The sequence below is a fragment of the Anomaloglossus baeobatrachus genome, chromosome 4 (genome assembly GCF_048569485.1).
Source record: "Anomaloglossus baeobatrachus isolate aAnoBae1 chromosome 4, aAnoBae1.hap1, whole genome shotgun sequence".
In the NCBI taxonomy this organism is placed as follows: Eukaryota; Metazoa; Chordata; class Amphibia; order Anura; family Aromobatidae; genus Anomaloglossus; species Anomaloglossus baeobatrachus.
The window spans coordinates 53761595-53773939 of record NC_134356.1 but is presented as its reverse complement, the minus strand read 5'-3'; the positions used below and the strand labels follow the sequence as shown (position 1 = coordinate 53773939).

At 44.0% G+C, this 12345-nt stretch overlaps 1 protein-coding gene across 1 annotated transcript in view; it reads right to left on the bottom strand.

The window, feature by feature from the left end:
• CCDC69 (coiled-coil domain containing 69) overlaps positions 1-12345 on the bottom strand; it is a 42707-nt gene that overhangs the window by 19170 nt on the left and 11192 nt on the right. Inside the window, exon 2 of the mRNA XM_075342225.1 lies at positions 276-321. Within this exon, the coding sequence (XP_075198340.1) occupies positions 276-321 (46 nt within the window). The remainder of the gene's footprint in view (positions 1-275; positions 322-12345) is intronic.

Here is a 12345-nt window from a genome sequence, read left to right as displayed (position 1 = left end):
AAGAACATGGCCGCTGCAGCCAACTGCCAGTTGGCTGCAGCGGTCACTCTGCAGCGGTCACTTGATGCTCCATAAAGGAAGCGGAATCTGGCCATGGACACTGGAAACAGTATGGAGGAACAACAGGGATTCCTTAGATAAGTGGGGGGTTTTTTTCTTCGTTTTTTTTTAAAAAGAACTGCAATGGGTTTATTCTTAGAAATGGACAACACCCTGCCGGCCCCCTATGCTCAGATGTTAATTGTACAACAAAGAATTACTCAGAACTTTCTCACCGTTTACGTCATTTAACTCTTGCCCGTTCTTTGCCTTGTGGCGCCTCTAAAATAAAAGATAAAGAGATGCCATTATAAGAATCTCTATCCATGTATGTGTATAATCTACTGTACGTGTTAGCACTACGCAGCTAGATACACTAGAACAATCTGGTTAGTAAAAAAATAAATTGAAAAGAATCTGTCAGCAGGTTTTTGCCACCTAATTTGAGAGCAGCATAACGTAGGGGCAGAGACCCGGATTACAGCGATGTGTCACTTACTGAGCTGCTTAGTGTAGTTTTGATAAAATCACCGATTAATCAGCAGTAGATCATCATTACAGGACTACTTCGTGTATTGCCAGGTAGTCCAGCATATTCACGAATTCTGTATAACTATATCTGCAGCAGAGAAAACATTAATTTTATCAAAATGAGAGCAAACAGCCGAGTAAGTGACACATTGCTGGAATCAGGGTCTGTCATTACATTACGCTGCTCTCAGATGGGGTGAGTAGATGGGGTGACAGAGTCCCTTTAAAGAGTATGAGGTCACCAGATACAACTTGTGATAATGATTTTTTTCATTATATATACATTCACACACTAATATATATATATATATATATATATATTACATACACATACACACACACCGCATGTGCGTGTGTGTGTGCGCGCGTGTGTGTGTGTACTGAACTTCGGTACGGCTCCTCAGTGCACTTTAATTTTTTCTATGTACCAACTTGAAGATGATTGCCACAATAAGGACGTGTACTCTTATCACAATATGGGCTATCAGCACAGCTACGGGCTTACAGAAGGCTCATGTTCCTGCTATCTTTAAAAAGGTTATTTTGAAGTTGTCTCTTGAGCAGCTCACAGCTCTGTGGTCTCCTTACTTCCTGGGTTGTGGCAGGGCAGGAACTTCTCCTTTATTGACAGTTCTGGTGAGTAACGGAACTGTATTATTAGTAGTAATGTTTTGTTGTAACAGGTTCAACAATCAGTGCTTTCTTCAGGAGTCTACACTACTATCGTTCTATTTATATATTGAGATAACTGGGAATTTGAACAAGCACACAGCTCGAGAAAGTGAGAGTCATGATACTGGATGTCAGGGAATTCTGATTCTTTAGGACTGAAATGAGCATCTAACTATTGAATAAAAATCATTGGGCTGAAGAGAGGAGAGTTAGGAGTTTACTCCTCTCCTGGAATGTAAGGCTATGTACGCACGGTGCGTTTTTGCATGTTTTTCAGGTGCGTTTCTCGCCAGAAAACTGCATGACTTTGCTTCCCCAGCAAAGTCTATGAGTTTTCATTTTTGCTATCCGCAGAGTGCTTTTTTTTTTTAGCTGCGTTTTTGAGCTGACAAAGTGCGATTTTGCCACAGGTGCGTTTTTGTGCGGCCAAAAACGCACAAAAACACAGCATCAAAAAAACGCAGCATGCACACATAGCCTAATAGTGCACACACTTACCCAGGCTCCGAAGGCCAAGCTACATGGAAACAAGCTGTGCACTATGTAAGATAAAAGCTTTCATTGTAGAAGAGTGACAGTAAATTGCAAACTTGCTTAATTTCATACTAAGCAATTTAATATCTTGAAAAAAAAAGCTCCTTTAGGCTACTTTCGCATGACAAATAATTGTTGAGTTTTTGATGTGGCAGATTATCTGCAGCATTTCTGTAAGGTAAATTAGGTTGTTATTACGTCTATTTTTTTGCGCAGGGAAAATATATGTTGTAAAAATAACAATAAATAATAAAAAAAAAAAGCAGTAAAAAGCGTTCAAACCGTCATATGTACTCCAAAAAGAGCAGATGGACCAATTATCTGCATGGAAAATATCATATAGCACGCTCTCCTTTTATCCATTTTGGACTAGAATGCATTCAATACAATGGCAGGATCCTGCATCCATCAGCAATATGGACAAGCACACGGAGCTGCACACAGAGCCAGTCACGTCTGATTTTCAATATGGCCATCTAAACCCAGCAGTACATGAACTAGGTATCAGTTTGCCAAGAATCTACTTTAAGAATATACATTTAGATTTCACACTTTTTTGTGTGAAAATAGTGAAATTCCTGGCAGTGAAACGGTTATGTATTGCAGAGTATTACAGAAACTCAGGTAATTAGATCTAACGTGTGAGCTGATACTTGGCCAAATCTCTTTATTTTTCACCGTAGCTGATCTCATTCCTGCAGCGAGACCACGGTGATGACGTCTTCCCTCAGGGTAGGAACAGGATGCAGCGGTACCACATCCTGTTCACTCAGGGTTCACAGGGCTGAAAACGAGAATGAGGGGAGATGAGGGGCCGATATAGACATTTTCTCACTTCTCTACATTGTTTCAGCCTCATCCTGTACTGTGCAGCTGTCAAATCTTAAAGGGATTGTTCACTGCTCAGACAACCCCTTCTCGATCACCAAAGATCTGTCCGAAGGAAGTGAGAGAGTGAAGCGGATGATTAGCTGCAGGGCTCCTGGGTCCAAATCCCACCAAGGACAACATCTCCAAGGAGTTTGTATGTTCTCCCCATGTTTGCGTGGGTTTCCCACCACAATACATGGCAGATTGACAATGAATTTAGATTGATGGACCGTTAAGGGCGCTTTACGCTAGCGATGTCGCCCGTGAAAGCACCCGCCCCCGTCGTTTGTGCGTCACGAGCAAATCGCTGCCCGTGGCGCACAATATTGCTAGTACCCGTCACACATACTTACCTTCCTAGCGACGTCGCAGTGGCCAGCAAACAGCCTCTTTTCTAAGGGGGCAGTTTGTGTGGCGTCACAGCAACGTCACACGGCAGGCGTCCAATAGAAGCGGAGGGGCGGAGAGCAGCCGCATGAAAGTCACTCCCACCTCGTTGCTGGAGGACGCAGGTATGGTGGTGTTGTTAGTCGTTCCTGGGGTGTCACAAGTAGCAATGTGTGCTGCCTCAGGAACGACGAACAACCTGCGTCCAAAATCAGCAACCATATTTGGGAAATGGACGACGTGTCAACAATCAATGATTTGGTAATTATTTTGCATCGTTAGCAGTCGCTCGTACATGTCACACGCAACTACGTCATTAACGAGGCCGGATGTGCGTCACGAATTCCATGACCACAACAACATCTCGTTAGGGATGTCGTTGCGTGTAACAGGGTATTTAGATAGACGGGGTGATGCCGCATCATAATAAGGTGCCTGTGCATAATCCCAGGGGAACGCCCCGACACACATTTCGAATTAGCTTTCTCATTAGGAGTCTTACCGACTCCCCTTGAGAAAGTTAATTCGAAACGTGTGTCGGGGTGTTCCCCTGGGAATTTATACAGACACCTTATTACAGCACAGCATCACCCCTTCTATCTAATGGTTCATACTCTACATCCATGGGAGACTGTGTTGTGAATATCATAAGAGCTGGTGCTGTTCCCGAGATTGTTTCTGGGCTCCCTGTGGTGGCTAATGCTGGTAGTGAGTCTGATCCTGCATCTGTCGCTCAGACAGGTGTAGGAGATGATTGCTGTTCCAGGAAGCCTATGGAGTCTAGCCTGGGGGAATAAAGGAAGGCAGTCTCTGTCTAGCCTTTGCCGATGATAATTGTTTCTGCTCCATGAGAATGTCCTGAATTTTGTCCTCCAGCCTTGAGGCTTTTGCCTTTCCCTGTAGGTTCTGTTTTTGCATTTTTTCTGCTTGTTTTTGGATTCTTCAGGAATGTCTGCAGCGGATTTTTTGTTCCTTTGCATTGGTTTTGTTTCCATGTCATCCTGGTCTGCAGCTATGCCTGATAAGTATTTTTGTTTTTTCCTTCTGAGATTTAATTAGCTCTCATGCACCTTTTTGTTTCTTGCGTGTGAATAAGAGCTCTCCCTACACTCTGATTGGAGGACGATTTATTCCCGGCAAGAAAGGGAGTTTTCCTCCCTGTCTGATCTAGAGTTTGTATTTCATGTATTTGCACAAGATTTCCTGATATAATGGGAGAAAAGATTGTGTGATCTTTTAAAGGAATTTTTGATGATCAGGTTTTGGTATTTTTTTAGGGTTTTTACTGGCTGCAACCAGCAAATCTATCCTATCCTTTTGTATCTAGCTAGCAGAGCCTCACTTTGCTTAACCCCTGTACTTTCCATCTGTGTGTTGTTTTTTTCTTATATCACCGTCATATGTTGGGGGCTTGTCTCTTTCCTTTGGGGCTATTCTGAGGCAAGTCAGGATTCCTCATTCCATCTTTGAGGTTAGCTAGTTCTCCGGCGGTGATGAGGCGTCTAGGTTGGTTAGGAACGCTCTACTGCTACTTCTAGTTCTGTTTGTGCAGTTAGTGGATTGCAGCCAGCTAAGTTTCCAACTACTCTTGTACATTATCTTCCATCATTTTTTATAGGGTTTTTTGCAACCATCAAAGGTGAGCTGCTCCAGTGTGTTTTTTTCACCTGATTGTCCTCTCATAAGACCCCATTTTGCGCTCCTTTGTTTTCCAGGATTGTTTTGTTATAGAAAATTTAGATTGTGAGCCCCAACAGGGACAGTGATGATGATGTCTGCAAAGCACTGTGGAATTAATGACGATATATGAGCGAGTAAAATAAATATGGACAAAGCAGATTTCCAGCTCAAGGCTAAATTTGCAATGAACTGAGGGCAGAGAAGCAATATAGACATTTGGCAGAACACAGTTGGAATAATACGATTTAATGAAACAAGAAGCCGTTTGCAGCAACCTGTATATTTTTGGATTAGAGTCAGACACTGAGGAAATGATATTGTATAACCTGACACATTCTTTAATCTCACACCCCATAAAGAGTTCTGGCCGGGACTATAGTAACAGCTTTGGCAATTGGTAAAAACTCCAGAATGACTATTGAGTGCACACACTACATCATTGCAGTACAATGTCGGTGTAGTAGAAAGCTGCATCCGATCCAGTATGTTAAAGGGAACCTGTCACCAGGTTTTTCCCTTATAAGTTGCGGCCACCACCAGTGAGCCCTTATATACTACATTCTATAATCCAATATCTAAAGCTGAGTGTATATATGTGTGTGTGTGTGTGTGTGTGTGTGTGTGTGTGTGTGTGTGTGTGTGTGTGTTCGCTAAAGGAATCCGCACCGTCGCATTTACAATTACGAAATTTTGCACAGATGCTCCATGTGACTCAGGGAACGTCATAGACTATGTTTTGACAGGAAAATGTAACCCCCGCTTTACAGTTACTCTCCAAAACACCGGTCTCCATTAAAGTCAATGGAGATAGGAGCTGCAGCTTATTAATAGGAGCTGTGATTGGTTGCTATAGGAACAAAATAAATTGTTAGTATAAGAAGCTTATGTGTGAGGTAATAAGATGTCAGTGGAGAGACAGATAGAGAGAGAGAGAGACAGACACAGACAGACATAAGCACAGACAGAGAAAGAGGCAAACAGGGAAAGAAACAGACAGTCAAAGAGACAGACAGAGGAAGATAGACAGAGGGGGAAAAGAGACAGACCTGGAACGAGAGACTGATACAAAGACAGACAGACAGACAGACAGACAGACATGGATAAAGCCTGACACAAAGACAGACTGGGAAAGAGACAGAGCCACACACACACAGACTGGGAGAGAGACAGACAGACACAGACTGGGAGAGAGAAAAAGACAGTTACTATCCTGGGCAACGCCTGGGTACTACAGCTAGTACTGTATATAAGAGCCCAAGCCATTCTATAGATCATAAAGAACACCTTTATTATGCTCATCTAGAGGGCGGTCTGGTCCGATGGGTGTCGCTGCTCTCGATCTGGCGCCTCTTCCATCTCATGCGATCACCGTCCTCTTGCTCAGCCCCATGTGGCTGACAACTGCTACATAATTCACACAGAGGCCTCCATTGCGCTCCTTTGACCTTTCCTCGCACCTGCGCATTAGAGTACTTTGCGCTGCCCAGCCGAGGACAGATCAAAATTCTCATGTGCAGAAGCGCGATGTGGCCTGTGTGTGAATGACACAGGACGCCTCATCCACAAGGGGCTGGGCAGCAGGACGGAGATCGCACAAGATAGATGAGGTGCTGAAAGCAGTGACACCCATTGGACCGGACCGTCCCCTAGGTGAGTATAATAAAAGGCACACACTGCATCTTTTTTTGCATTTTTGAGGTGGCAAAGATGCATTGAAATGCATGCATTTCCTTCCCTCAGCAAAGTCTGTGAGATTTCTATTTTGCTGTCCGCACAGTGCATCTTTTTTTGGCTGCATTTTTGAATAGGCAGCCAAGACGCAGCATGTCAACTCTTTTTGCATTTTGTCCATGCGTTTCGAAGGACTGGCAGATCAATCCCCGCTGTGTTCTGCTAAACTTATATGTTGTGTCTCTGCCCTCAGTTCATTGCAAATTTAGCCCCCAGTTGTCTGCTGTACCTTGGCTTGCTTTAGAAAAATGGGGGGTGGGGGGGACTCGGTCATTTTTTTAACAAAAAAAAAAAAAACAGCTATCCAAGCTAGCTATCCCTCTATACTGTTATTTATTTCTATTTATTATGTTATATCTATTCTACATGTTCTATCTTTTCTATCAATTCTAGCGATTCATTTTTCTCGCCTATCATATTTTGTTTCTCCTTTAAAAAACGCATTAACAAAAATATCATGCGATTTTTGGACCACAAGCTGCATTTTCTGTGACCACAGGAAATAGATGCAGTGTGTGAGCTTAGCCTAAAAGTTGTTTGTTTTTTTTATGTTCTACACAGCGGCCTGGGCTCTTATATATGTGTCGCCCCGACGGAGACCGGGGTGGTTGTGGCTCGAGGGGTCCGGACCTGGGCTTGGCAAACACTCCAATCCTTGAAAGGGGATTGTTTACAAAGGAGAAGTTCGTGATGCCACCTGTGGGTTCCGGTAATGGGAGTACCGCCGTTGCTGTAAGGAGTACTGGGGCAGATGGAGTTAAGCAGCCTGATGTTAATCCCTCCGCAGGTAGGGAAAGCCCCGACCTCTGGGGTTTTGGTGGATATTTGGGAGCGCAGGGGAATCAAGGTACTCACTGTGGGTAGTCAAGGTGCTGGATGGGGATTATAAAGTAAACACACACACCGAAGGTAAACCAAAGTCTATGTGCCTCACAGTCACTGCGGGGAGCCCGTCCAGGTATCCGCTCCCACCGGTGTCACTTGGTAATCCGGAGCCCACCTCCATGCACAATTTAGTTGTCTGTTGTGGCCCCTTGGCATGAAGCTGTTGGGGCCCTGCTCACTAGGTCTAGTGTAGCTGTGCTCTTGATGGCTGGCACTTGGGATTTCAGTGGGCTGCTTTACTGGAAAGCTCTATCCCCCGCGGTGTGCTGTCACCTTCAATCTCTGAGCTCTTAGGGAAGTTCATGAAGAAACTCTCCCTCCCAGGTTAATTATCAGGATGTTGAATCGGCTCCTGACCTAGGGTCCTGTACCGCGTCGTGCTTGGTAACCGTCAGTTATTTTGAATTTCTGATGCCGACAGTCCACCTAGACCAGGGACGGCGAACCTATGGCACGGGTGCCAGACTGGGGACACAGAGCCCTTTGTGCCTGCACGCACGCTGTCACCACACTGAGCCAATTTGAACTGTCGGTATGATCGGTGTGATTGCGCCGGCAGTTCAAAGTTGTGTTTAGCAGAGGAGACATTTCTCCTCCCTCTGACACTCCCCCTCTCCTGGGCCGCAGGCCTGTTGCCTAGGAGACAGTGGAGCGTCAGTAGGCGGCGCCGGCGTCTTGTGACCGCACGGGAACTGAACTGACTGGGGACCCAGCAGCGCGCAGCGGAGGAGCGGGGGCTGGAAGGTGAAGTTTTATTTTTTATTTTTAAGCTGTGTGCGGCTGTGCCAAGGTGGGACAGTGCCAGCAAAGGGCAAACAAACAGAGCACGGGGCCAACAGAGCACGGGGCAAACAAACAAACAGAGCACGGGGCAAACAAACAAACAGAGCACGGGGCAAACAAACAAACAGAGCACGGGGCAAACAAACAAACAGAGCACGGGGAAAACAACCTCGGTCTAGCTCCCCGGGAGCAACAACTCCAGCGCCTCACTCCTTGAGGGCTCTCACTACTCTCTTCTCTTCCTCCCTCCCACCAGTCTGCCTGACCCCTAGGTGGGTGGCCCTATTCCAGCTTGACCAACCCACTGGTGTGTCTGACAGGTCACGATGTGAGGTGTGATTGGGATTTGTGGTGTTGATGGTAGTGACACCGATTTCCGGGAACCTGGAACCATGGAGGGTAGGCCCTGCACCCTGGTGACAGAATGCAGTTCCCTGTGGCACCCTGATATACTCAGGGGAGCTACATATACAATATTCTAGATTGCCGTATATAAGAGCTCAGTGGTGGTGGCTGTAGGTTATAAGGGAAAAACCTGGTGACAGGTTCCCTTTACAAAGAGTCAAGGAATAAGGCCAGGCTCAACTGCAGACAAAAGGGTTCTTAAAGGGAAACAAACTGCAATAATAAACAAATCTCTAGCACTCAATAGGACAAGAGTCTGTAATAATGCAAAACGTGTTTTATTTATAGAATATCTGCAAAAGGAAAATTACACCTCAACCAGATTAAGCAAAGCCAACTTTTCGGCCAGACTTGGACTTTGTTAAGGTTTTGCGTATTATAAAGTTGGGGAAAAATGACAAGTTGGACGTCAAAAGATCGTATCTTAGAGGAGGCGTCAATTTTGTGAGAACTTTGCAGTACCCCAGAGGGTCTGAGAGACAGGTGAGGGAGGGTCTTGCGGAAACCTGGTAGTGCATTAGTTTCTTGTCTTGGGCAAATCACAACTGCTGCCTTCTTTGCTGTGAGTTTTAGCTTCATTATTGGAGGATAATTATTCTTTTTGTTGAATAATAATAATAATAATAATAATAATAATAATAATAATAATAATAATAATAATAAATATATATATATATATATATATATATATATATATATATATATATATATATATATATACACACACACACACACACACACACACACACACACACACACACACACACACACACACGCGCACACACACACACACATATTAGTGTAGGGGGACCCACAAGAATGAGGATCCGTGAAGTGGATTGTGGGCTTCCGTGTTCTGGCCGTAATACCAACCAATACCTCATATATATTTTATCCCCATCCCTGTATGGAGCACATATGTAGTACTGACGCAGCCTGCCTGATCTACTAATATGGGAGTAACTAATAGACTGCTTACCAGATACTGTGCACCTGCATGTGTGAACACTGGCATATGCAAGCCATAAGTGTGCAATTTTACCACCAAGCAATCACCCCCTCCATTTTTAGAAGTGTGTGAGTGATTTGCTCCTCTTGCACCTGTGATGCCTCCATTTTTTGGGGGTCTTGCTGCATCCTGGTAGTGCATTAGTTGCTTGGCCTGGGCAGATCACAACTGCTGCCTTCTTTGCTGTGAGTTTTTGCTTAATTATTGGAGGATAATTATTCCTCTTTTTGTTGTTTTTTTTTATGTATGAAATGGTGGTGGCAGCATCATGCTATGGGGGTGTTTTTCAGCTGCAGGGACAGGACGACTGGTTGCAATTGAAGGAAAGATGAATGCGGCCAAGTACAGAGATATCCTAGAAGAAAACCTCTTTCAGGGCGCTCTGGACCTCAGACTTGGGCGAAGGTTCCCTTCCAACAAGACAATGGCCCTAAGCACACAGCTAAAATAACAAAGTAGTGGCTTCAGAACAACTCTGTGACCATTCTTGACTGGCCCAGCCAGAGCCCTGACCTAAACCCAATTGAGCATCTCTGGAGAGACCTGAAAATGGCTTTCCACCAACATTCACCATCCAACCTGACAGAACTGGAGAGGATCTGCAAGGAAGAATGGCAGAGGATCCCCAAATCCAGGTGTGAAAAACTTGTTGCATCATTCCCAAGAAGATTCATGGCTGTACTAGCTCAAAAGGGTGCTTCTACTCAATACTGAGCAAAGGGGCTGAATACTTATGACCATGTGATATTTCAGTTTTTCTTATTTAATAAATTTGCAAAAATTTCTACATTTCTGTTTTTTTCTGCCCAGATGGGGTGCAGAGTGTACATTAATGAGAAAAAAATGAACTTTTTTTGAATTTACCAAATGGCTGCAATGAATCAAAGAGTGAAAAATGTAAAGGGGTCTGAATACTTTCGTACCCACTGTACAAGGAGGAAACCCACACAAAAATGAGAACATAAAAACTCCTTACCCCCCAAAAAATAATTTGTAAGCAACAATAACAGGAAACCTAACCATGGAGGATTTTTTGCAATGATCACTTTTCTCGACAGGGAAACATTGTGATCGTCATCCTCTAATTTCTCCATAACTCTGCTCTATACTACGTGGGTCCCTGTTGGGGCCAGATTTTTCTTTTTACGGACATCTCCAGATTACTGCAGTAGAGCATAGATTAGGAATATCTTCCCAGCAAGAGGCGCCAAGCATATTGTATAATTACAGATACACGCGAATGCTGGTGACCACAATCAAAGTAATAACACTCTGTCATTAAACTGTACACTGCGAAGTCTTTAATTGAGCTGCACAAAACAAAATACGCCTACATGGTGTAAGCGTTGTGTAAAGGACACTACCCAATATGTAAAGTCAATGGAGAAAATGGGGCGCAAGTAGGATCCAAATTCGTAACGTAGCTTCATTAAGACTCGGCACTCAAAATACAATGATATATTTAATACAAGAGTTTATTTCATTCTATTTTGAGTGCCAAGTTTTATTGAAACACATATATTCAAGACCACACTCTGCAAAAGTCCATCTCCACCAAAGATCACATTGTGCAATCAGTGATGCAAAATTATAAGAAGGCTGGTACAATGATGCTTGCAAAATTAACAGTAAGCTTTGCATGCAGGGCATCTAATCAGGTAAGCACAGGAGGTCCCTCTTGGCAGATGCAGGCCAGGCTGACGGCTCAAGGTAAATGGAGGCTGGCATAGAATGGTGGTCCTGCCATTATTATGGGGATGGCGGGAAGGAGTGTTAGAATTTAAGAAGCGTCTTCTCTCACCCCAGGACTTTGCGACAAATGTAGTGATCGTGATTATGACCGGGGTGTTGTATTATGCCGGGACGTGTAGAAAACCTGTTCTGGTTAGGTCTCTTTGGAAAAAATTACGAAGAAATGTCAGTTATGATAAGATTGTAGGGGTTTTTCTTTTAAGGGGATTTTAACAAAATTTTTCCAGCACAATTACATATAAACAAGGTATGACTGTGGGGCAAGTGCTTCACTACTGTCTATGACTTGCATTGTACTTGGTACATGAGTCGAGGCCGTGGGAGCGTCCAACTGCTCGTTACGAGTACCGAGCATGTTACGGCTCTCTCATCACTAGTTACGAGTACCGAGCATGTTACGGCTCTCTCATCACTAGTTACGAGTACCGAGCATGTTACGGCTCTCTCATCACTAGTTACGAGTACCGAGCACCCGAGCATGGTAGCGAGGGGGGAGAAAAGACTTCACAATTACCATGGAAGACCTTCACAACAACCTTGAAAAACCTTCATAACACCCATGGAAGACCTTCATAACCATGGAAAACCCAGGTAGAACATTCACAACCATGGAAAAGCTTCACAACAACCATGGAAAACCAGGGAAAGGCTTCACAACAACCATGGAATGCCATGGAAACCTTCAAAACCATGGAATACCTTCACAACAACCATGGAAAACCCAGGTAAAACCTTCACAACAACCATGGAAAACCCAGGTAAAACCTTCACAACAACCATGGAAAACCCAGGTAAAACCTTCACAACAACCATGGAAAACCCAGGTAAAACCTTCACAACAACCATGGAAAACCTTCACAACAACCATGGAAAACCATGGAAAAGCTTCACAACAACCATGGAATGCCAGGGAAAACCTTCACAACAACCATGGAAAACCAGGTAAAACCTTCACAACAACCATGGAAAATCCAATACGAACCTGCTTGGGAATCGATAAGAAAAAAAAAATAATATGAAATAAAAATGCCAGACATTCCTTAATGTCATCTGCCTGAAAAACTTGT